The sequence below is a fragment of the Pseudophryne corroboree genome, chromosome 11 (assembly GCF_028390025.1).
Source record: "Pseudophryne corroboree isolate aPseCor3 chromosome 11, aPseCor3.hap2, whole genome shotgun sequence".
Classification (NCBI taxonomy): Eukaryota; Metazoa; Chordata; class Amphibia; order Anura; family Myobatrachidae; genus Pseudophryne; species Pseudophryne corroboree.
Genome location: NC_086454.1, coordinates 232,410,047 through 232,431,994, shown reverse-complemented (window position 1 = coordinate 232,431,994; position 21,948 = coordinate 232,410,047). Strand labels below are relative to the sequence as shown.

The window sequence follows — 21,948 nt, the reverse complement described above, 5'->3', positions numbered from 1 at the left end:
CTGCAACGAAAGCTACCCGACCCGTCTTTGAAACCATATACTCTATTGTGAGATGTAGCCTTGTGCAGTGGACAGCAGAGGAATCTTATATGTTCCCTTTGAGCTTTCAAATCACATTGCAAGGCCTCAACTTGCTGGACTAACATTTCTTCCCTCTGCTCAGGTGCCCACTCTTACACAAGTTTCAGGTGACTACCATGTGACCAAGGTCAAGGGTCAGCCACACAGCACTAATCAGCCGTCAGACTATCCACCATTATAAAAAGACGGCATACAAGGATTAGACTCTGTGATTTATAACGATAAAATAATTAAAGGGTGTCTGAAAAAATGCAGATTACTTTCCATTAAAAAATGCCTTAAAGTTAGTATTTTCCCATCAAATCACTGTTTCCCAGAATTTCTGTTTGCAGGCTAAAATGTATTATGTGCAACAAAAAAACACAGCTATTAAAAAGTAATTTTTTCAGTCAGTTGTAAAAAAAAAAACAAGAACCCAAACAATTGGATTGGTAATGTAGTTTCTTTTCTGCTATCACACTGAGGAACGCGTCATCGGAATACTTGGCGTTTTCCAGATCAATGCTCAGAGCATTACAGTAAAATCTATTGATTAAAAACAGGAGGTATAATGTTGGTCATTTAGTATAGGGAGTGAGGCAATGCTAGGGAATAATTTATCCTCTGACTTCACATTAACCTTTTATTGACTCACTTGGAAGATTATAATTAACACTCACTTTAGCTAAAGTAGTTTTTTTTCCCCCCTAACGATTTGACCAGTAATGGCTGATGCAGATGACATCCCATACTTGCTGTGGATACACTGCTGTATTTGGTCAATTTATTAAACGGTTTACAGGGTACATTTTGGCGCCATCAAATAATTTTTTTCTGGATAAGTTCAAGGCTTATTTTACACCAAGGGTATATTAGAAAGTCTTAATGGAACAATTTGGTTTGGAATCCATGGTATGCTAAAACTACAGCGACAGAGTACATTTTATTTTACAGGCGCAGAAATAGATTTACGTATCATTGTGTAATTGCATGGCCCATCTGCAAAAGACACTTTGAACAATCACTGTGCATTTCTGTTTCTGCCTGTCTGTGTGTGTTATTGCGATTAGCCTATATTCCATAAGTAGCATGCTGATTGTGCCATATCTGCCGTCTTACTAAGCAAATATATGCATTTCCCTTACTCATCACACTCCTTCTACACTGATCTGTGAATGATTCCTTAACAGTTGACACAAGAAATCACAATACAAGAAGGAAATTACTTAATGGGCCAAATGTAATAGTGTGAGAGTTTCAGAAAGTGAGAGCTTTGGTAAGGTTTTTCAGTTTTTTTAAAGTGGCAATCATTTACACTGCAAAACCAGGTTGATCTTGCTGTGTAAATGATTGCCACTTTAAAAAAAACTGCAAAACCTTACCAAATCTCTCACTTTTTGAAACTCTCACTCTATTACATTTGGCCCAATATGTGTGCTACCACATTTTTTAATGACTTGAATGACTTTTTGTCGCCAGCAGTTCTCTATATGTTAAAAAAAATAATAATTATCCCCATGCTACAAAGACAGTTTCTTCCAAGATCGCAAAACACTAATTTAATGAATTTAAATGTGTATGTATTCAGTGTTATATCACTATAGCAGGGGTGGGCTATTATTCAGCTTGGGGGCCACTTAACAAGTTTTAGTAGTAAACTGTTGAGGGATATTGTCCACGTACCCGACTCCTTTATTACGAACTGCCTTGTAAATCCCATACATTTCAGCCGTGCGCTAGGGAGTGTGGAGGCAGTGCTTAATGAAAGACTAGGAGAAAGCAGCTTAGATGTAAGTAAGAACTGAGCCATGCCCTCCCAATTCATTCATTAAGGAACGAAGCATTGTGCTGGGCCCATTTGTCTGAGGGGCCAGCTTGTGAGATGTATTTTGTGCACCCTGGACCTATAAGGACCATATAGTGAAAACAGTAGGGTTTTTATTATATGGGTTGCGTTCATCAATACACAGGGTAAAACAATTCTACAATACAGTTAGAATGTTTAGAAATAGGGACATTTCCAGCGAGACTTCCTTTTACATGATGCATATTGCACTCTACCTGTCTGGTGAAATCGTGCAGACAATGGACGGGAATAACTACATTTACTGACAAAGATGAAACGTGCCGCCAAGCAATAATCTGTATCATGTTCTTCCTGGCTGGTGTAAGTAGACTCCGCGAGTGTGCTGGGGCATGTGTCTACTGGACTGCGACATCCTGTTTGTTGCCGTACAACCCACCCAAACACAGTATATAACCCACTCGGTAGCACTCATTATGGGAACGCCGCAGTATTAACTAACACAACTTGTAGAGATGATGGATTCCTAGACAATCAGTCATGTTCATATTTAATGAGTTCATAACATACTTACATTCCACACTCTACTCTGTACATGGTTACTTGCCTTCCTTATTCACTGACTCTCTCCTTAGTCACATGTTCTGCCGTCATTACAAGATTAGAGGCAGTGAGCCAGAACCAGATGCTTGGGTGGCTGCATTTTGCCCACTACATCATGGCACTGGTTCTTCATTTTGTACTGAATCGTGCGCTCACAGATACTTCATTAAGAGATACGGTAAGTGCCAATGGGCTCGATAATGATTATGCCCATATTTTGGGTGGTACCAATGCTAAAAATTTACACTATTGTTTGTGGTAATTCATAAAGATTTTTTTTTTAGATCCACTTTTGAACATGAGCATTGCAGATATAAACTGTTTTTTTAGGATAGCTAATTTTTCACTGGCTATCGCTATCAAGTTACCTACACTTTCTGCTTGAGACCTTTCCATTGCAGAAGTAACTAATGTAAGGTTCCAATTTACTTTTGTTTCACCAAATACAACAAAGGATTACTGCTTTGATAAGTGGCAATAAAAAAAAAAAAAAAAATTAATTTGCCAGAAAAAGGGCCTAATAATAGCTAGGCCAATTATCATTGAATAACCTAGTTCTGGATCTGTGCAATTTTGTCTTGTGCCACCAAATTGCTTACCTATCCAATCGTATTGCAGTGAGCACATCCGACCAGATTTTTACATGTGTGGCCAGTTTTATTGTGTAAAAGGCTTTAAAGAAATTACAAGTAGTCATTTGTATTTTTTCAAAATATATTATTTATATGCGAAAGTGAATGGTTTTCAGTACACTATGGGGGTAATTCAGAGATGGATGCAGATCTTGCTTTTGCAGTAAGATCTGCATCCATATACTCACATGCTGGGGACCACCCAGCATGTGTGTTGTGTTGCCCCGCAATGCATCCGTAATTTAATTGTGATCGCATCGATTAGAGGATGACAACTGCCTTTTCAGCCTGGATGCGCGGTCCATCGCCATTCTTTTTCTCGGAGCGGCTGCATGTAATCTCGATCCTAGACAAAGTGCTAGTAAGCCCGAAACGCGTTGGACGCCCACAGCCATGCACAGTCTGAACACAGACCAGGGCAGTGACATCAAAGACCTGCACTGCCGTTCAGGAGGACACGCGGCGAAGCAAGGAGAACATCCGTCAGAGCTTAGTAAGAGCTAGGGACAGATTAGTCAGCACATGCCTCACCGCTAACTCTTTGCGGCACCAGCCGCCGGCATTTAACGGAACCCACTGCTTTCATTAATGCACGGACTGCTGCTCATTAAAAATACACTAAAAAGAGCTTTAAAATCTGTTAATAATTTTTTCTTGTACAGGTATTGCAACATTTTTTATTTATTTATCCCATGTAAGCACTCCTACATAGCACCTTTATATGTAATGTCATGCAGCCTCCCTGAAAATGGTCTTGACACTCCTGCGTTGTCTGGGCCACGCCCACCAAACGCCATGTCGACGTCCCCCGACAGCCACCACTATCAATCACTACGCGATCGCATCCTTCCGGGATGTGATTTAATAGTGAAGGGTTGCACACTATGGATGGTGCTCGTGCGCAGACCCTATGGACACGGCCGATGCATGCGAACGCAGCGGTTGCATCCACCTCTGAATAACCCCCTAAGTAGCAGGATTACATACAAATTATCTTTGCCTTTTAACCACTTTACTAGTATGACTAGTATGGTCAGCGCACATGCAACCGCGTTGCCCACTGTGTCCCCCAGCTTTTGCCAAGGAGATCCGTTCTGCAGATGTGCATAATATAATATTTATATATTTTAAAAATTACTTTTTAAACTATATTAAAAAAAAAAAAAAATTAAAAAACATTTTGAACGGTTTTGAAGGGAAAAATCATTAGTTAAGTGGTTAAATCTAAAGTAATATGTTTGGATAAAGTTTCTGTTTAACACTAATATATAATTGGTTTGCAATTAACAGTAACAAATGAGAATGTTTTGTAGGCATTATAGTTTATATCTAGCATAGAACATGAGTTTTGTAAAGCATCTGGTACAAATAAAAATCTTCGATGCCCAAAATAAGTATGTTTCAGCCAGTATTAACACATGAAAGTTGAAACAATTTTGTGTTACAAAAATGTGAATTATTTACTTAATCAAATCCCCTTCTGGCAGTGGAAATGTAAGAAATCCCTTACTCTCCCCGAAAATCTCTACCCATCTTAGCCGTTATAGAAATGCTTGAATATACATGCCAGAAGGCCCACTGTTGATTACCAACTGCCTGCCCCTTTAATCCTTTTGTTTTAAATAACTAATGAGAAACATTTACACTCATTACTCTTTCTGCGGGGGCCTGCAGGTCGGCTAATCTTATTATTTATGAAGTGATGTGCTCTGTGATAGTACTTAGTGCATGTTAACAGATGCTATTATCTCAAGCTGAATCGTGAGCGCAGGAGATATATGAGGATGTTATACGGTGATTCCTTGGAAGGCGTGTTATGTACGATGGGCTGAGTGTAGAGGACCACAGGGAGACCATAAAACATGCAGCGACACTGGCTCAGGAGGTGCCAGAAGTCATGTTATAAGTCCATTTATAAATCCCAAGGGACAGACACCATTACGAGGAATTAATTTTTACATTGTATTGAAGAACTGACTTTGGGTATGTTGTTTTGTTTTTTTAATTATTATTTTTTTGCATTTTATTTTGTTTTCCTTTCAAGATTCTGAGGGATCTTACATGTAATGCAGAAAAATGTTTTCTAATGATAGATAACGGTAGAAAAAAAAATTTCATGGGCAAAAGAAGATCATGAAAGTTGGAAAGGTAATGTGAGTAAATATATAGGGCAAGACTTTGTGGATATGGCGTTTTTGGTCTTCATTTTAGGGGTTTATGTTCCACTAACATTGTCTACAAATTAAGAGAACTTGGGCTACGGAGCACATTATGCACTTGGGTTACAAACTGGTTGGATAAAAGGGAGCAGCGAGTGGTGGTAAATGGAATTTTACCACCTGAAGTGCTAAGTGGTGTGCCACAAGGGTCTGTACTTGGACCACTATTGTTCAACATTTTCATAAATGATATAGAAGTTGGACTAGAGAGCATGGTGTAAATTTTTGCAGACAATACCAAACTGTGTAAGGTTATAAATTCGGAGAGGGATGCTGAGTCTCTTCAGAATTACTTATTTAGACTGGAAGCATGGGCAGCAAAATGGAGAATGAGGTTCAATATAGACAAACGTAATGTAATGCACTTTGGTGGCAAGTACAAAAATACCTACCTACATACTAAATGGGGAAAAACTAGGGGACTCTGTACTGGAAAAAGATTTAGTTGTTCAAATAGATAGCAGTAGTACCCAAAGTAGAAATGCAGCAAATAAGGCAAACAATGTATTATCATGCATAAAGCGGGGAATTGATGCAAGGGATGAGAGTGTTATACTCCCATTATATATATCACTAATGAGGCCACATCTCGAATACTGTGCACAACTATGGGCATCATACTATAAGAAGGATATCCTGGAACTAGAAAAGGTTCAGAGACGGGCGACTAATTGATTACGGGGATGGAGACGCTAGAATATGAGCAAAGGCTTGCTAGGTTAGACATGTTTACACTAGAAAAAAAAGGAGATTAAGAGGGGACATGATTAACATTTACAAATATAGAAGGGGACAATACACAGAGCTAGCGGGGGATTTATTTTTGGTAAAATCAACACAAAGTACACGTGGCCACCAACTTAGGCTAGAGGAGAGGAGATTTCGCACACAGAGACGGAAAGGTTTCTTCACAGTAAGGACAAAACATATTTTGAATTCCCTGCCAGAGAGAGTAGTAATGGCGGACTCGGTCATTACTTTTAAGAATGGGCTAGATAAATTCCTAATGGATAAGGATATACAGGGTTATAGCGGGTAAATCATGCTCTATAGTAATTTAAAAAAAAAAGGAATAGACTTAACGGCTAAACATTTACCACAGTTAAAATTAGTCTTAAAAATATTACAATGTAAGATATCAGTAATAGGTTGAACTCGATGGACAAATTGTCTTTTTCCAACCCAGAAACTTTGTTACTATGTTACATCAGTCCTCATCTAGGACCATTCTTATGCCTGAGTTAATTGCTTAAGCTAAATACTAGAACTATCTAACTTATTTAAGTGTGAAAATACTTTTTTTCTGATGAAGACAGGTGTTTTAACTTGCTTTCTTTTTTATTTTACCCAATACAAGAAAGGGCTACTGCTGTGATTGATGGCAATGAAACAGCATCTTCATTGACACGAAAGATGACCAATTAATAAATAGGCTAGTTGGCCGGAACTGTGCAATTTTGTCTACAGTGTTCACTTTGAATACAGATCCAATCGGAGTGTAAACTGATGGGGAAGTTTGTGATCCTGTCTTAGTGAGGGATGAATATGGAGGCTAGGGATGGGGAGTGATGCTGGTGGGGTTGTGTAAATACCAATGAAGCTAGATCTGTGTACTATAGTGTATCCAGTAAAGAGATTTGTTAGGGTGATATAGAAGATCTACATTCATTAGATCTAAATATAGTCAACACGGTCAAAAGAACGACATGAAGGTGGTTGACACACAAAAAATGGTCGACTCACTTTTTTGCATTTTTTGGGGTAGTGTGGATAGTTTTTTCATCTGGGACCACCAATATAGAAACACGTCCCCTCGTGTGCTTGCTTCGCTTGCCACGCTTTGGGCATGGTGCCTTAGTTCACTCGACACAAGGTTATGATTTGTGACTTGGATAGTCAAGGAAGGGACAAGTCCAAAAACATGAAATAAAAAAAACTAAATATGTGTCAACCATATATGTGTTGACCATTGTCATGTCGACCATATGAACTTGTAGACCTTTTCCAGTGTTGACCTTTCATATGTTGACATTTTGTCCATGACGACCATATGGGGTCGACCTATAGCTGGCTGATGAGGCCATATCCAGGTAGAACGTAAGCCTAACGTGATACCACCATTCCACCACTCCAGTGCTGCTAATTCCCCAAGCCATTTGTGATAAATATTGTGACACAGTCAGTGGATTCCTGTCCCTTTAATTACATGGTCATCCATTCGTTCGGTTGGCCTGCCACTTTGTGTAGAATGCCATCAGAATGCCGCTTTCCAATTAACAAAATGTATATGTGTGATGATGGTTTATAAAAAATTGGGAGAACATTGCAAGTCAGTGGTGCAGTGCAGTTCGGTCCTGTCCTGTTGATAGCACAAGTAAAGAGGCAGCTCTCAGTGTGGACACATTTGTTACTATCATCTGTTAACAATTTTTTCTCATTCTGTGACTACATTTATTACATAACACCTCTTCTGCCGCAGATGTGACTATTTACATAGAGATGAATTCTGCTTTTGGATGTTTATTTCCTTCTGATCTACAGAAGCTTGTCCAGAGGATTTTGTGATGTTCTCTTTGAAGTTCATGTCAGGCTTCATAGCCTTTGTTTTGTAACTGATGTTGGTTTGAATATTTACATGTTTACTAATAATAATTTCCTATGTTTCATAGACTTATGGGGCCCATACATCATACACCTATTGCGGCAATTCCCTGTTCTGCCGATGCCTGAGTTGGAGTATCAAGGAAATCCAACATGTTTTAAATCCTCGATTTGCCGATTCCGACAAAACAAAACAAAAAACGATCAGTATTGGCCATTTTTAACATGCTATATTTTGCTGATTTCCCGATGGATCGCCAGTCAAGCGGTTCTGAAGGGCGAATCGGCATCTGCAGAATGGAGAATCATGGCTCAGATGTATGGACCCACATTAGCGAACTCCGTACTAATTATAGACCATACTTTTTTTCAGATAACACACCAATAAAGATACAGTGCCTTGTAGGATCTTCTAGTTTGAATATAGATGTATTTTGGTCTTTCGGTTTGGCTACAGTGGATGGAAATTTGCTGAAATACTTGTTAAATTTAAAATGTATTAACTCATTGTCAGCCTATCATATGATCTGATTACTTTTAGTGTTCTAGAACTGCTGTTTGTATTTAGCAATGACAGAAATATACTCTACTAATCCCACTGCTTCATTGGTGTTTATTAATGATACACTTGGCCTAAGATACAATATGGCTGAAGTGCAGTGCACAGTAATCGTTTGTGCTGGATTATGTTACGTTTTGTACAAGTGTGAGTAGATTGCCGCAAAATGGGCAGCTGTGTGTTAAAGACATTTCTCCTACCGACAGGAGGAGCTGGTCAGAGTAAGGACATGTATTGGAAAGTAGGGAGTAGATGCATAGTTGTTGGGTTATGCACAACTGATATTTCATTTTTGCAAAACAAAATGGATTAAATGAGTGTGTATGGGTGTAGATGTCATATGTCTGGTGCACTGCCTTTTACAGAGAACGGAGTATGTTCACATCAGTTCTTAGCCGGGGGAGGTTCTCATCCTATGCTATTAGTGTGGTCCCTTTATTTAGTATCAGGTGCTTTGCTCTCTGTTAACAAAACTTAAATACACAAATGTGCCTCATGTATCACTCTCATGGTTCATGTAAGCCACATATGTAGTTAAGACAGCTGTCAACAAACTTTAGTAAAATCTAGGAGCCAAGTTAAACGTTTAGGAGCCAGACCATCGTCCCCAACAAAAATATATAAAAACTTTTACAGGAAAAGCAGACTTGCATAAGAAAAACAATAATTTTAAAAACAAAGCTACTTGTGGTATTTGCGTCTACGAACATGCCTTGCTCCTTTATAGCTGAGGAACCATTTGTGTGCAGAGTTTTTTAGGATAAATTGTAATTACTGTAATACTGTAGTTATATAAGCAAAGCCAGCTGTGACCTCACACCACAGCAGATGGATAATACAAAGATACAGCATACTTGTGAATGAAGAACTGTGTTTGTTTATTGGAACAATATTAGCAATTGTTTCTTTTTACATTTTATATTTGAAGTCCAAGTGTATAAATACAATAAGGACAGACAATAATTGCGGTCCCCTTGCTGAGATAATGCTCTCGATCACTGGATGTCATGGGTGCTAAAAAATGGCCATTAATATTTGCTTCTTTTCAGTGTGTATGTCACACCATCAGGTGAGAGATGCTGTTGGGGTTCCCTACTTTAGTCACAGGCTGGTCATATGACACAATCATCCACTACATTCTGCAAACTGTTCTGTTAGAAAACAAGGAAAGATGAATGCTGTATAATGAGCTGTGACTGTTTAGCAGCAGCACGTCTGCTATAGGCTCTGCAGTTCTTACTTTCCACCTTTGATGTCCCAGTACCATGTCAACGTGTTTATAATGGGTTCAAGGTGTACGGTGCATATGGGCCCCTGGGTCCAAAGAGGCCCAACACTAGACACCTTGCACCCAACGTATACTTACTTTATGACAGCAAGTGGGTCCCTCCTCCTCCACGACACCACCTTCCTAGAGACTTTGGAAAGATGATGCTCTGCAGTGAAAGCAAAGACTCTTTACCAGAGCCTTTGCTCTCTGGTGTGCATGCACCATCTTCCCAAATATCACTAGTAAGATGGCGTCATGGAGTAGAAGGGACCCACTTGCTGGCACAGAGTATGGTGTAGGACTGGGGGAAGGGGGAGGGGGTGTGCTACACACAGGCCTCCTCAGGAGTTAATGCTCCCCTGCCAGTTACGGTAACATTTAGTCCCCAGGACTAAAATCTTTGTTGTCATGGCGCCCAGCATTTGTTGAATCCTTTGTAGATGACACGCATTAAAGTGTGATGAAAGGACGGGATCCGGTCTCTAGGTCGACACTATCTAGGTTGACCACTATAGGTCGACAGTAACTAGGTCGACAGATCAAAAGGTCGACATGAGTTTTTCACGATTTTTTTTCTTTTCTTGAACCTTTTCATACTTAACGATCCACGTGGACTACGATCGGAACGGTAATCTGTGCCGAGCGAAGCGAGGCACCTTACCCGAAGCATTGCGAGCGGACACAGTGCACTAATTGGGGTACCAGGTCACTCTACGAAGAAAACTAAACCAAAAACACATAAAAAAAACTCATGTTGACCTTTTGACCTGTCGACCTAGTTACTGTCGACCAATAGTGGTCGACCTAGACACTGTCAACCTAGTTACTATCTACCTTCCATACCACACCCTGAAAGGACAGTGGGACTCTTCATGTGACATTACCACTTTTATATAGTGCAGCTGATCAGATTTGTCTACTGCCCTCTGATCCTTGATTAGTTCTAGGGTTGGCCATCACTGATGTGAAACCAGTGATTGTCTGTGACTGATGTTAACTAATTTTACCATTGATGGCGGAGAGCCATATGCCATATGGTTCCCAACCATCAATGGTAAATGTGTGCCCAACATGGTCGTTTTTGTTTTATTATGATTACAGATTGATACTGCTGTATAGATCTGCCAGGCTGTCGGCCAACAGCCATGCTCTGCCTCATCCATACAGATGCTGTGTGCTATGCTGGAATGGGATGGCCCTTCCACCACCCTGACTTGGCAGGCTCAGCTGTCAGCCAGCAGCCCTGCCCCACCCTCTCAGTCTCTACATACAGAGTCTACATACTTGTAGGCAGTTAAAGCGTCTGCTTACGTCTTGCCCTGACTCTGTGTGCATGTCATCTCCTTGTCTCACCCTGGCTGTCACTGTCCGTGAAACAGTATTAAAATTAAGTAAATACACCCAACACACACAGCAGCAGCAAGCCCAGTCCGTGGCCCCACACAGTCCCTCCCTGCTCCATTGACATGTTGACTGAGCAGTACTGTAGCGCCAGGTGAGCCGGTCCGCCGAGTCCCGAACTCAGGCAGAGCGGCCGCAGCAAGGCCAGTGCTGGAGCCGCATGTCGTTTCTGTGCATGTCAAAACTCTAATGGTAGGGGATAATCGATAGTGTGACATAACAGTTTCATACCATCGATGGTTCTTACCACGTTTACCACCAATTAAGAACATACTGTACCGATGCAAATACTTTTATTTATTTTTTTGCATGCAGGGTATATACTACTGTATCTGCTTGTGCATATTGCACACAAATGCTGGACAGCATTTGTACTACAGTTTGAGTTCAGCTAGGACACAATACTTCCTACCTTGTAAGGTGTTGCTCATAGCAACCAATGAGATTCTAGCTATAATTTTGCTATTGCATTCTAGAAAAATGATGGACAGAATCTAATTGATTGCTATGGGCAACACACTTATTTGTTTTAGAAACTTTAGTAAATCTATTCCTAAATCTCTTTTCATTTTAAATCTGCCCCAGCTGAAGTGCAACATGGTTTGTGCAGATTTGTTGCTTTTATGTATTTTTTGCTTTGCTCCCAAGTGTAAATCAGCCCCACCGAAACTGTACAAGCACCACTATATACAATCATTATACTATTTTTTTTAATACTTTTGTCATATATTCTGTTTTTTTTCACTCTTCTCAAAGGATGATGTTAAAATGAGTCCTCTTTTGTAATGCATAATATGTTTATGTAAAATATCATGCTGAATGTCTTACGCATATTCCCCCATGCTTAGAATGTAGTCTCTTAACATCACGTGATGTCACAGAGTATTTCCAGGCCTAGGTACATGGGAGACGTGAACAAATATTATGCTGAAAAAACCCAAACACACAAATGTATTGCATACAGCAATAATCTAAACACTGTTTGTAAATTCCCTGTTAGATTACATTCGTGATGATATGCCAAATACATGGTTTTTGGTAAATTATATATTTTATGCTTCCAGTTAAATTGTATTGCAGAATGAAAAAAGAATATATTAGCCGGGTTGGGTACGGGATACTGGCTATTAGGATGCCTGCGGTCAGAATACCAACACCAGCATCCAAACTGCCATAATCCTGACAGGTTGGAGCAACTAAACTAACCCTAACCCTTACCTTATCCCTAGCCCTCCCTTCTCGCAGCCTAACCCTATCCCTCCCTTCCCGAACCCTAACCCTCCCTTCCTGCAGCCTAACCCCAACCCTCCCCTCCTGCAGCCTAACCCAAGCACCACCACCCCCGTAGACTAAACCTCCTCCTAGTGCCTAACCATCCCCCCTAAGCCTCCCCGACATACTTGCGTTCGGGATTCTGACTGTCAGGGCTCCGGCATCTGCATTCTGGCAGGTGTCGGAATTCCGGTGCCAGTTTTCTGACCACCGGCATCCCTTTTCTTTGGAATGCCAACTACATCCCCATCAGATAAACAGTACACAGACACACGTGAGGTCCCTCATGGATCCTGCATCACCTCCATAACCGTTTTTTGTAATTACTATGCATTGTACATGTTCTCTTAAAAGTCTTGTTCCAGTGAAAATAAATACTTAAAAATGTTGTGATCTCTTTTTTTATGGCAAGTCAGTTTCACAATCTAAAGGATATTTTCTTACTGTCCTCCATAATAGTGGTCATTTTTCACTCTTAAATCCACCAACATTTTCCCTTTAAATAAAAAATTCAAGAGTGTTTAGGAGGTGTACACTGTATATCGTAAACCTCGTAACCTAATTATTTCAGTATCGTGCTGCTAGATTTGCGTTAATCTGTACTAGTGCAAACATTGCTACTCCACATATAATTTGATCCTTTGTTATTTTTATTCAGTATGTTATTTTTTTTTCTTATTAAATAGGCTAAGTGAAGGCACATTGATTTGTTTGGCCTGTATTTCAGTCCACTCAGCTCTCATGGTTAAACAAGAGAACCTGCCGCAATTGTATCTAACATTATTATATTTTGTTTAGGCTATTAAATCTTGTTTATAAAATGATATTAAATGCAACAGGAAAAAATAATTAAAAACATTTTTCCCATTTGTGACTCAAAGTGCAAGACCCATGCCTCCCCACCAATAGGCGACACAGGGGTGTATTCAATTGCATTTGAAAGCTGCCGTCTGTCGGAAAGCCGCCGATCCGCATGCTTCTGTCTGAAACGGGGCCAAATCCACCAGGTTTTGACCCCCTTTCCCACAATCTCAATCCGACTTTAAAAAAAGTTGGATTGAGAAGACGAAGGACTTGAGAGGAGGAGACGGGGAGAGCAGCGGGAGACGGGGGAGAGCAGGAACCCAGCGGCTACAGCAGAGTAGGAGGAGGATGGGGCACCGCCACCAGACCTCTTGGCAGCGTCCACCCGGCTCCAGCAAGTGGGACCTCGCTTTCTGGAGCCGGGAGGACGCTGCCATGAGCGGCGGCAGTGATTCAATCCTCCTGTAGGCTGCTGTAGCTGCTGGGTCGGATTGAGATTGTCAGAAACGGACAAATGCAATCGGATTTGGCCGTTCATTGAATAGGTCAATAGGTCCTGTCGAATCCATTCCGACAAATGCATGTCGGAATGGATCTGACTTTAATTGAATATACCACAAAGTAATAAATAATGACAGGTTCGCTGTTTTATAGGAAGAGAGGTATCCAGCCATCAGGTTACAATGGAAGAGAATCACAAAACCATCTGTGTTTGGATCTTGCACTTTGTAGCATTGAGGCCTGCACACTCACCTTTGTAATTGTGGGTGCAAGATCCATGCCACTTCTCAGGTTAGAGGTCTTCGCAAATAATTGTCACTTACAGATAGTGGGTAATCCAGAATCTCCTTTGCATAAATAGAAATGGGAGGTGATATTTTGGGTGTAGTTTGTACTTTATTTTTATTCAAAAGATCATGAAGAGCATAAAAAGGGATATACAGTAAATAGTTTCCAGTCATTAGGACCCTTATAGTCTAGTGTTCTTTTCAAATGAAAATATCTGCTCCAATGTAGTGTGGTTAAATCAAAACATTTTTGCTTTGTGGTTTACAAAAGATCATGAGCAGAAATGTCATGAAGAGCATATAAAGGTATAGAAAGTTCCCAGCAACAACGCATTTCACTGCCCATTTCTTCAGATTAGATTAGGGCTAGATGCATCATTGCTTGGAGAGTGATAAAATGGAGAAAGAAAAAGTGCCAGCCAATCAGCTCCTAACTGTCATTTTACAGGCTGTGTTTAAAAAATGGCAGGAGCTGATTGGCTGCCACTTTTTCAATCTCCATTTTATCACTCTCCAAGCAATGATGCATCTGGCCATATGCTAATTAGACATGTCATAGTAGATTTATAATGACAAATTTTACATTTTAAAAGACAGATTAATATTGGGTACAAAAACAAATCTATTATAAATCTATTATAACATAGTACATGCCTATTACAGAGCATTTCCCTAATTTAGAGAAGTGGGCAGTGACCTGTGAAACGCATTATTGGTGGAAACTGTTTATATACCTTTATATGCTCTTCATGATACTTCTGCTCGTGATCTTTTGTGTAATAAAAAAATATATATGTTTTTGATATACAGTAACCACATTAGGAGAAGACATGTTCTTTTGAATAAAACACTAGGCATTTAATGATCATAATTACAGTACTTGGACAATGTGATTCTCTGCGTAATCTGCACCCAAGAGATCACCTCCTGTTTTTGTATACACAACTATGTGAAAGTATGAGTGAGTCAGTCTCGTAAGCATGTTAGTTGGATCCCCATGTATGCGTGACTGTAGGATAAGCATGCTGTGTGCAGGCAGAAGTATGGGCTATTCAGAGGTGAGCGTATAGAGATCTGTCCCACTTCAGACTAGTGGCCCTCACCACAGTAAGGGCTGGTACAAATGCACATTGATGATGATGATGACAACTGTTCATTTCACCAGCAGATGGATGGGGGCAGTGCGGACGCATGGATGGGGCCGACTCTGAATACTGATGGAGAACCACATGCAACTCTGGGGTCTATTTACTAAGCCTTGGATGGAGATAAAGTCGCTGGAGATAAAGTACCAGCCAATCGGCTACTAATTGTCATTTTTGAAACCCAGCCTGTGACATGGCCGTTTGGCTGGGACTTTATCTCCATCCAAGGCTTAGTAAATAGACCCTTGAGTTACTTTCGCACATAGCAGCGTCCGTCTCTTGCACATCTGCAACTTTATGCTACTAGTGCCACAAGCCCTCCCCTGCTGTACATCTGTACGTCTGAATGTGCAAGGACTGAGACGCACACTTTCAGCATCTTTAGGCGTTGCAATCGTACTCTGTGTCTTTAGACGCCACTTTCTGTCACGTCATCAAAACTTGCACTAACCCCATATTAGTCTCAGTACAACCACTGATGTGAGAGATCACTTAATCTCTGTCCGTGTATGCAAACATTTCAGCAACACATAAGTGACAACCCCATAATAGACGGACCATCACGTGCTTATGACTAGTCACTGCCCAGGATTGCCAAAACATTTTCAATACTCTTCTCCCTGTGTGTATCTGAAAAAGCCACTGTGACTCTGTATGAAGATAATCTGGACCATGTGTGGTGCGTTTAGATGCATGCGCAGTAAAAAACAAATTGCAAAGTTATATCTGACTTCGCCATAATGTGCGACTGAAATGCAGGCTCTGTGTGTTCTGCTGGTCTCTAAAATATCAGCTCTGTCACTGAGCTATAGGGCAAAAATGTGCAACATCAGTACACAACCCTGCGAGGAACTTTGTTTATTCTCACCCTCTGATTATATTGGCTTTGACTACCTAACAATTAGTTAGTACACTCTTTTACAAAGACAACAAAGTTACAGCAACTGGGAACTGAGCCAATGAAGAAGGATGGGAACATGAAAAAACGCTATATGCAATGTAATAGCTGCTACTATTTTTACATAAATACAAACAATATTAATACTGCCATTTACTGGAAGACATTTATATCTATGATATATCCTATTAGTCACAGAACAGAGTAAAGCTGGTATTATTTAGGGGCGTAGAAGCAAGGATCCACAGATATGGTACTGCAGCAGGAAGCGTCTTGTATAGGTAGACGCCTCCTGTATACATTTGCGATCCAGTGCTGCTGCATTGATCAGCTGCGTAACCCATGCCAGATGCCACAGTTCCTACAAAGAGGCCAGGAAGATTTCGGGAAACATCGCTGCCCCCTTGCCACCCTCAAATGGCTGCAGACTCAATCAACTGATGTCTGCAGCCGTTCTGCTTCCGACAATGCAGGACCTGTACTGCACATGCACAAAGCATCGAACATCAGTACTTTGCGACACGGCCAGCAGATCCTTTGGGATCTGAATCAAGCCCACTGTTTGCAAAACCATGTAGAGTTCTCGTGGGCAGATGTTTCTGAAATCAATCTCATAAATGTTTTTTTCTCTTCTAATTCAAAGGTGCAGATGCAGATTAGCCAAGTCGTTACCTGTGGATCAAATGCCGCGGTGCTACCCTTACTGGAAAGAGGGCGAGCTGTCCATGCCACTGCCTTTTGACCTGGGCAGTATATTGTCACAGCTGGAAAACCTGACAAGAGAAGAGAACTGAAAGAGAAGCCTGTTCACCACTCAAAACACCATGCTTTATCTTATGGGTACTCTGGATGGGTCTGCTACTGGGGATGATGCATGGAGTGATTAATAGGAACAGTGGCCACATCTTATATAACAACTTCCAAAATGAATGAATTAGTTTTAAAGAAATATATTTTGATTTTATAGCATATACTTGTTAAATGCTACATAAAAGCTGATTGGTTGTTATGGCAACTTCTCCACTGGTTCACTACGCCACTTTTTTTATACCGCTTGATACATCTCCTAAGTGTCCCAAACATTCCTATCTGCCACCTCCGTGTTCACCTATCCCCTTCCACACTCTGGAGGTAGAATTACTTATCTTTATTTTCAAACAATTGTTTACAGATGAAGAGCATTGTAAGTGACCATAAATGACCACTTCTGGTTACCAGCCTGTGTGCAAACAACCGGACTTAAAGACAGTGCTTTTTGGAATAAAAGTGTTCCACCATCTAACATAAATGTTCAAATTCTGATGTATGCGTGGGTTCATAGTGATGAAATAGGTCACAGCAGGGGGCAGATGCACTAAGCCTTGGAGACTGGTAAAGTGGATAGCGATAAAGTACCAGCCAATTTGCTTCTTTTTCCAAACCCAGCCTGCAACATGGCACTAAGGAGCTGATGGGCTGGTACTTTATCTCTCTCCATTATGTCACTCTCTAAGTCTTAGTACATCTAGAAGAAAGCTGTAAGAGTGTTGATTCAAGACTCTGGTTGTAAATTGAGCCCAATGGGACAATTTCCAACATTTATTTTTTATTTTTTGCCTGCAGGTAAGGCTGTTATTTTTTAACAGTGTATATATTAAGATACCATTTATGTTCTAGCTTTACACTTTCCCTTTTCTGTATGATCAATTATAATCTTTATTGCCAGTGATAGCACCCCCTATTATTAAAATTCTAACTGTATATAGAGGTTGAGTCTCCCTTATCCAAAATGCTTGGGACCAGAGGTATTTTGGATATGGGATTTTTCCGTATTTTGGAATAATTGCATACCATAATGAGATATCATGGCGATGGGACCTAAATCTAAGCACAGAATGCATTTATGTTACATATACACCTTATACACACAGCCTGAAGGTCATTTAGACAATATTTTCAATAACTGTGTATTAAACAAAGTGTATCTACATTCACACAATTCATTTATGTTTCATATACACCTTATACACACAGCCTGGAGGTCATTTAATACAATATTTTTAATAACTTTGTGTATTAAACAAAGTTTGTGTACATTGAGCCATCAAAAACAAAGCTTTCACTCTCTCACTCAAAAAAGTCCGTATTTCGGAATATTTGGATATGGGATATTCAACCTGTATGTGTGTGTGTGTATATATATATATATATATATATATATATACATACTCTAAAATGTAAATACTGTTTATGGGGCTACTTTTTTATTCAGAGGTAAAACATAAATATAAATAGTATGTTACCGTAAATGGATTCCCATGTGCTAGTGATAGAAGTGATCATGGTGTTATGTGATAATATTTGACTATTGGGTAATATTTTTAATTTCTTATTGTTTTAAATAATATAAAATAATTATGTTTAATACGTCATTTGTAATACCCAGTAATAGTACTAAGATTATATCAGTGGCGTATCTATAATGGGTGCAGTGTGTGTGGTACACATGGGGCCCCTGGGTCCAGGGGGACCCACACCGCGCACCTTGCACCCATTTTTTAAATACTCTCTCCGGAGTCTCCTGCCAGCGGCAGCATGTATCACAAATCTCCTTGAAAATGGCGTGGCGGACATTTTCCCGTAGTTACTGCATGCGCAGTAAGAAAATCTCTGGAAAAATATCCACTGCGCAATTTACCCAGAGATTTGTGCATGTGCAATAGAGTCTGTGCCCATCTAGTGCTCAGACCCTATTGCGGTCACCGGGTTCCGGCTGCAGAGGGGGAGGCCTGGAGGGAGGAGGTTGCACACGGCCCTCCTCCTCTGTTAAAACGCCCATGGATTATATACACGGTTAAAGGGTGTTAAATTGATGTAACGAGAAATCTCATTTAGTACACAGTAATCCTGGAGTCACATCACCTTCTTTGTCATTATTTGATATACATTTCGTAGGGACAAGACCCATTTAACCAAAACAAAATAACAACATGCCAGCATAATTGGTATTTCTAAATAGATTTTGTGCTATATGTACTTAACAGTGCTAAGCCTTAAGGCTGCCTAAAGCAAATTCAACTGAAAGTGCCTTTAGGCTTAGCAGTGTTCTGACATATCCTAAAAAATGTGAAGATACAGCAAAGCCACTAAGCACGTACCAAAGAGTCCCCGGAGCTTTTGTCTCACTGCAATGTTTAACCTGATATGGAATGCTAAATTGCAATATGTTAAAAATCCATCATAGTGCTTTGTTTTATAGAGTTAATAAATAGTAATTTGAATATGGTGCTTTCATTATTTATATCTAGAATGAGTAAACCCAATGCTGACACATGTGACATCAGGGCACATTAAGACATACACACACAAATGCTTATGTCTGCTCCATTGCCAATTCTGAAAACTACTTTTTTTTATGTCAAAACCAAACAAATCTTAAATAAATGTTATGCTTTTAGTAGTGACAGCATATTGGTAGGGGATCACAACAACAGTATAAACCACTTACCGGGACTTTGTGCCACCATGTGCAGCCAATATGGCCTGTATGTACCGTGTCATTGAGTTGGCCAATCTTTGGAACTGGTCAGGAGGGATGCAGCACTATTCATGCTCAAGAAAGTCATTTATCTTACTCCAAATTGATTATTGCGCCATTGTTCCAGAATACACCATAAGTGCTCCATTGGGTTTAGATCTGGTGAGGGTCCACACATGCTCTGTGGTTGGCCTGTTTCATCTTGGAAGACACTACTCCCAACAGGAAAGATGCTGCAGCACGGGGAAAGCTGAGCTCTCAGTACCATTATGTAGTGTTTAGCAGTGATCTTATCTTCTAAAGGAATTACTGCATGCACTCCATGCCATTAAGTTGTACCCCACAACATTATGGAACCACCAGAACATTTCACTATTGACAACAAGTACTCAGAGCTGTTGCATTGGTATTACAAGTACACAAATCCATTTGTCAAAACCATTCTGAACATATTGCCAATATCACCTTTTTCCACTGCACAGTGGTCCCTTGTCTGTGCTCTGTGCACCACTGAACTCGCAAATGGGCGATGCCAGTATAACTGTAATATCTTGCTCTATGGAATCCTTGTCATATTGTTTTTGATAAACTGCTCACACAACAGAATAATATTTGCAGTCATTTCATCAGCACTTGTCATGCGTGGCACTTCTTATCCATGCACAGGACCCTGCAGCATGCGCATCCACCCACTGTTGCCCTTTACCGATGATGTTTTTCTCCCGGAGGTTCATGATAATATCATGAAACATTAGTGAGTTGAGATATGTTTATAATGGGATCCGGTCAGGATCCTGAACGCCAGAATCCCGATCAGGTCTTCACTGGTAAGCCGCCTACTGTACATGCATACGTTTGCATGCTTCTTCATTACTCAATTCAACTTCTAAGTAGAAAGAGATGTGACCACATCCGCATATGGATAGAACCTATTTTATGCGCATGCACAGTACGAAAATGCAGATTTTTATATCAGTATCAAAAACAGAATACATCTGACCAGGGGCGGATTGGGAACAAAAAGCGGCCCTGGAAAAATTTGTACTAGTGGCCCCACTTGGGCAGCACCAGAGGTGTAAGGCCTAGCCATGGGCCATGGCAGCAGCACCCTCCCCCCAAGACTTTCCAGATAGTGGGCATGTCCAGCATCAAGGGGTAGTTAAAAAGAAATAAAATTAAATGTTATGAGCACATTATATAATACACCTTCAGAATTTAGGAAACTATATAATTCTTTAGAAAGATATATTTTCTTGCTTATTACACCAACCGTATCCCAATCACTATTCACTCAATGTTATATGTCAGCCAAGCAGTCAGACAGAGCATACACTAGATCATCTGCAATCACAGGCTAAGTGGCAAAGTAATTTTCATATATGCAAATTATTTTGCATCTTATTCATTATGTCTATAAATAGGACCACATGTCCTCAAACTAAACAGGGTGCGTCTGCCCACCGGGGATCTTCCCTATAAACCCTATGCATCCCTCTATAAACCCTCTGCATCTGACTGTACATCCTGCCCTATATTGCTGTTAGCTCAGATGCATTCTTTCATGGCAATAAATATAGATAAGCTAACCCGTATGTTATGTCATATTTCATGTGAATATTGCTGGCTTGCGGATTCAGAACAGTTTCTCGGAGTGGCAAACTGGTTTTTCTCAGGTTTGTGGTAGCTCCAACCTAGAGAACGCTGCCGGAGTGACGCAAGACAGAAATTGGTGAGTTCTAAAAGGAAATGAGGTCAGCAGAGTATTCCACGTGAAGCAGAGTATCTCATTTCCTCATTTACAACAACCCGCAAAGTAAACAAGCAATCGGTAAAAGGTACATCAGCAGGTGTGCTTCAGTACCCACTGCAGGCATGCAGCATGCACTTATGCTAATGTAACTAATTGCAATTTAGCCAGGAAGCATCAATAGTTTATACATCACTGGATTCAAATGTCTGACCTAGCAATAATAATCGCTCATCATCATATTAAAGTAAACGATTGCTACAGGAGAACAAAAGACATGCCACTTCATAAAACTCCAATTAGGAAGAAGCTACTCGCATTCCAAATGGAATAACATGCTCTATTATTCAGAACAACTTTTATTTTTAGCAAGCTTTGCTTTAAAGGAGATAATTTGAACTTTATCTCTTAGTATCTACCTCCTTAATTAACAAGTGCCAGCTCTCATCTTCGTTATGCAGAAGAAAAAACAATTGCCACATTGCTCATTGTACTGTACCGCGGTCCTAGCAATGCTGACACCCTCTGCTGTCCCACTTTTCTCTGGCAACTTATTGCTGTGCTGGGATGTGTAATAAGACAAATTTAAAAGGACAGATTTCAGCTTCTCAAACAATAGGAACATGAT

The 21,948-nt window shown here is 40.3% G+C and overlaps 1 protein-coding gene across 1 annotated transcript in view; it reads left to right on the top strand.

Annotated features, from left to right (window-relative positions):
• The window catches only part of FTO (FTO alpha-ketoglutarate dependent dioxygenase), a 646,271-nt gene extending 626,955 nt beyond the window's left edge, over positions 1-19,316 (top strand). Inside the window, exon 9 of the mRNA XM_063945290.1 lies at positions 16,700-19,316. Coding sequence (XP_063801360.1) covers positions 16,700-16,850 — 151 coding nt within the window. The 3' untranslated portion in view covers positions 16,851-19,316. The remainder of the gene's footprint in view (positions 1-16,699) is intronic.
• Positions 19,317-21,948: the final 2,632 nt, after the last annotated feature.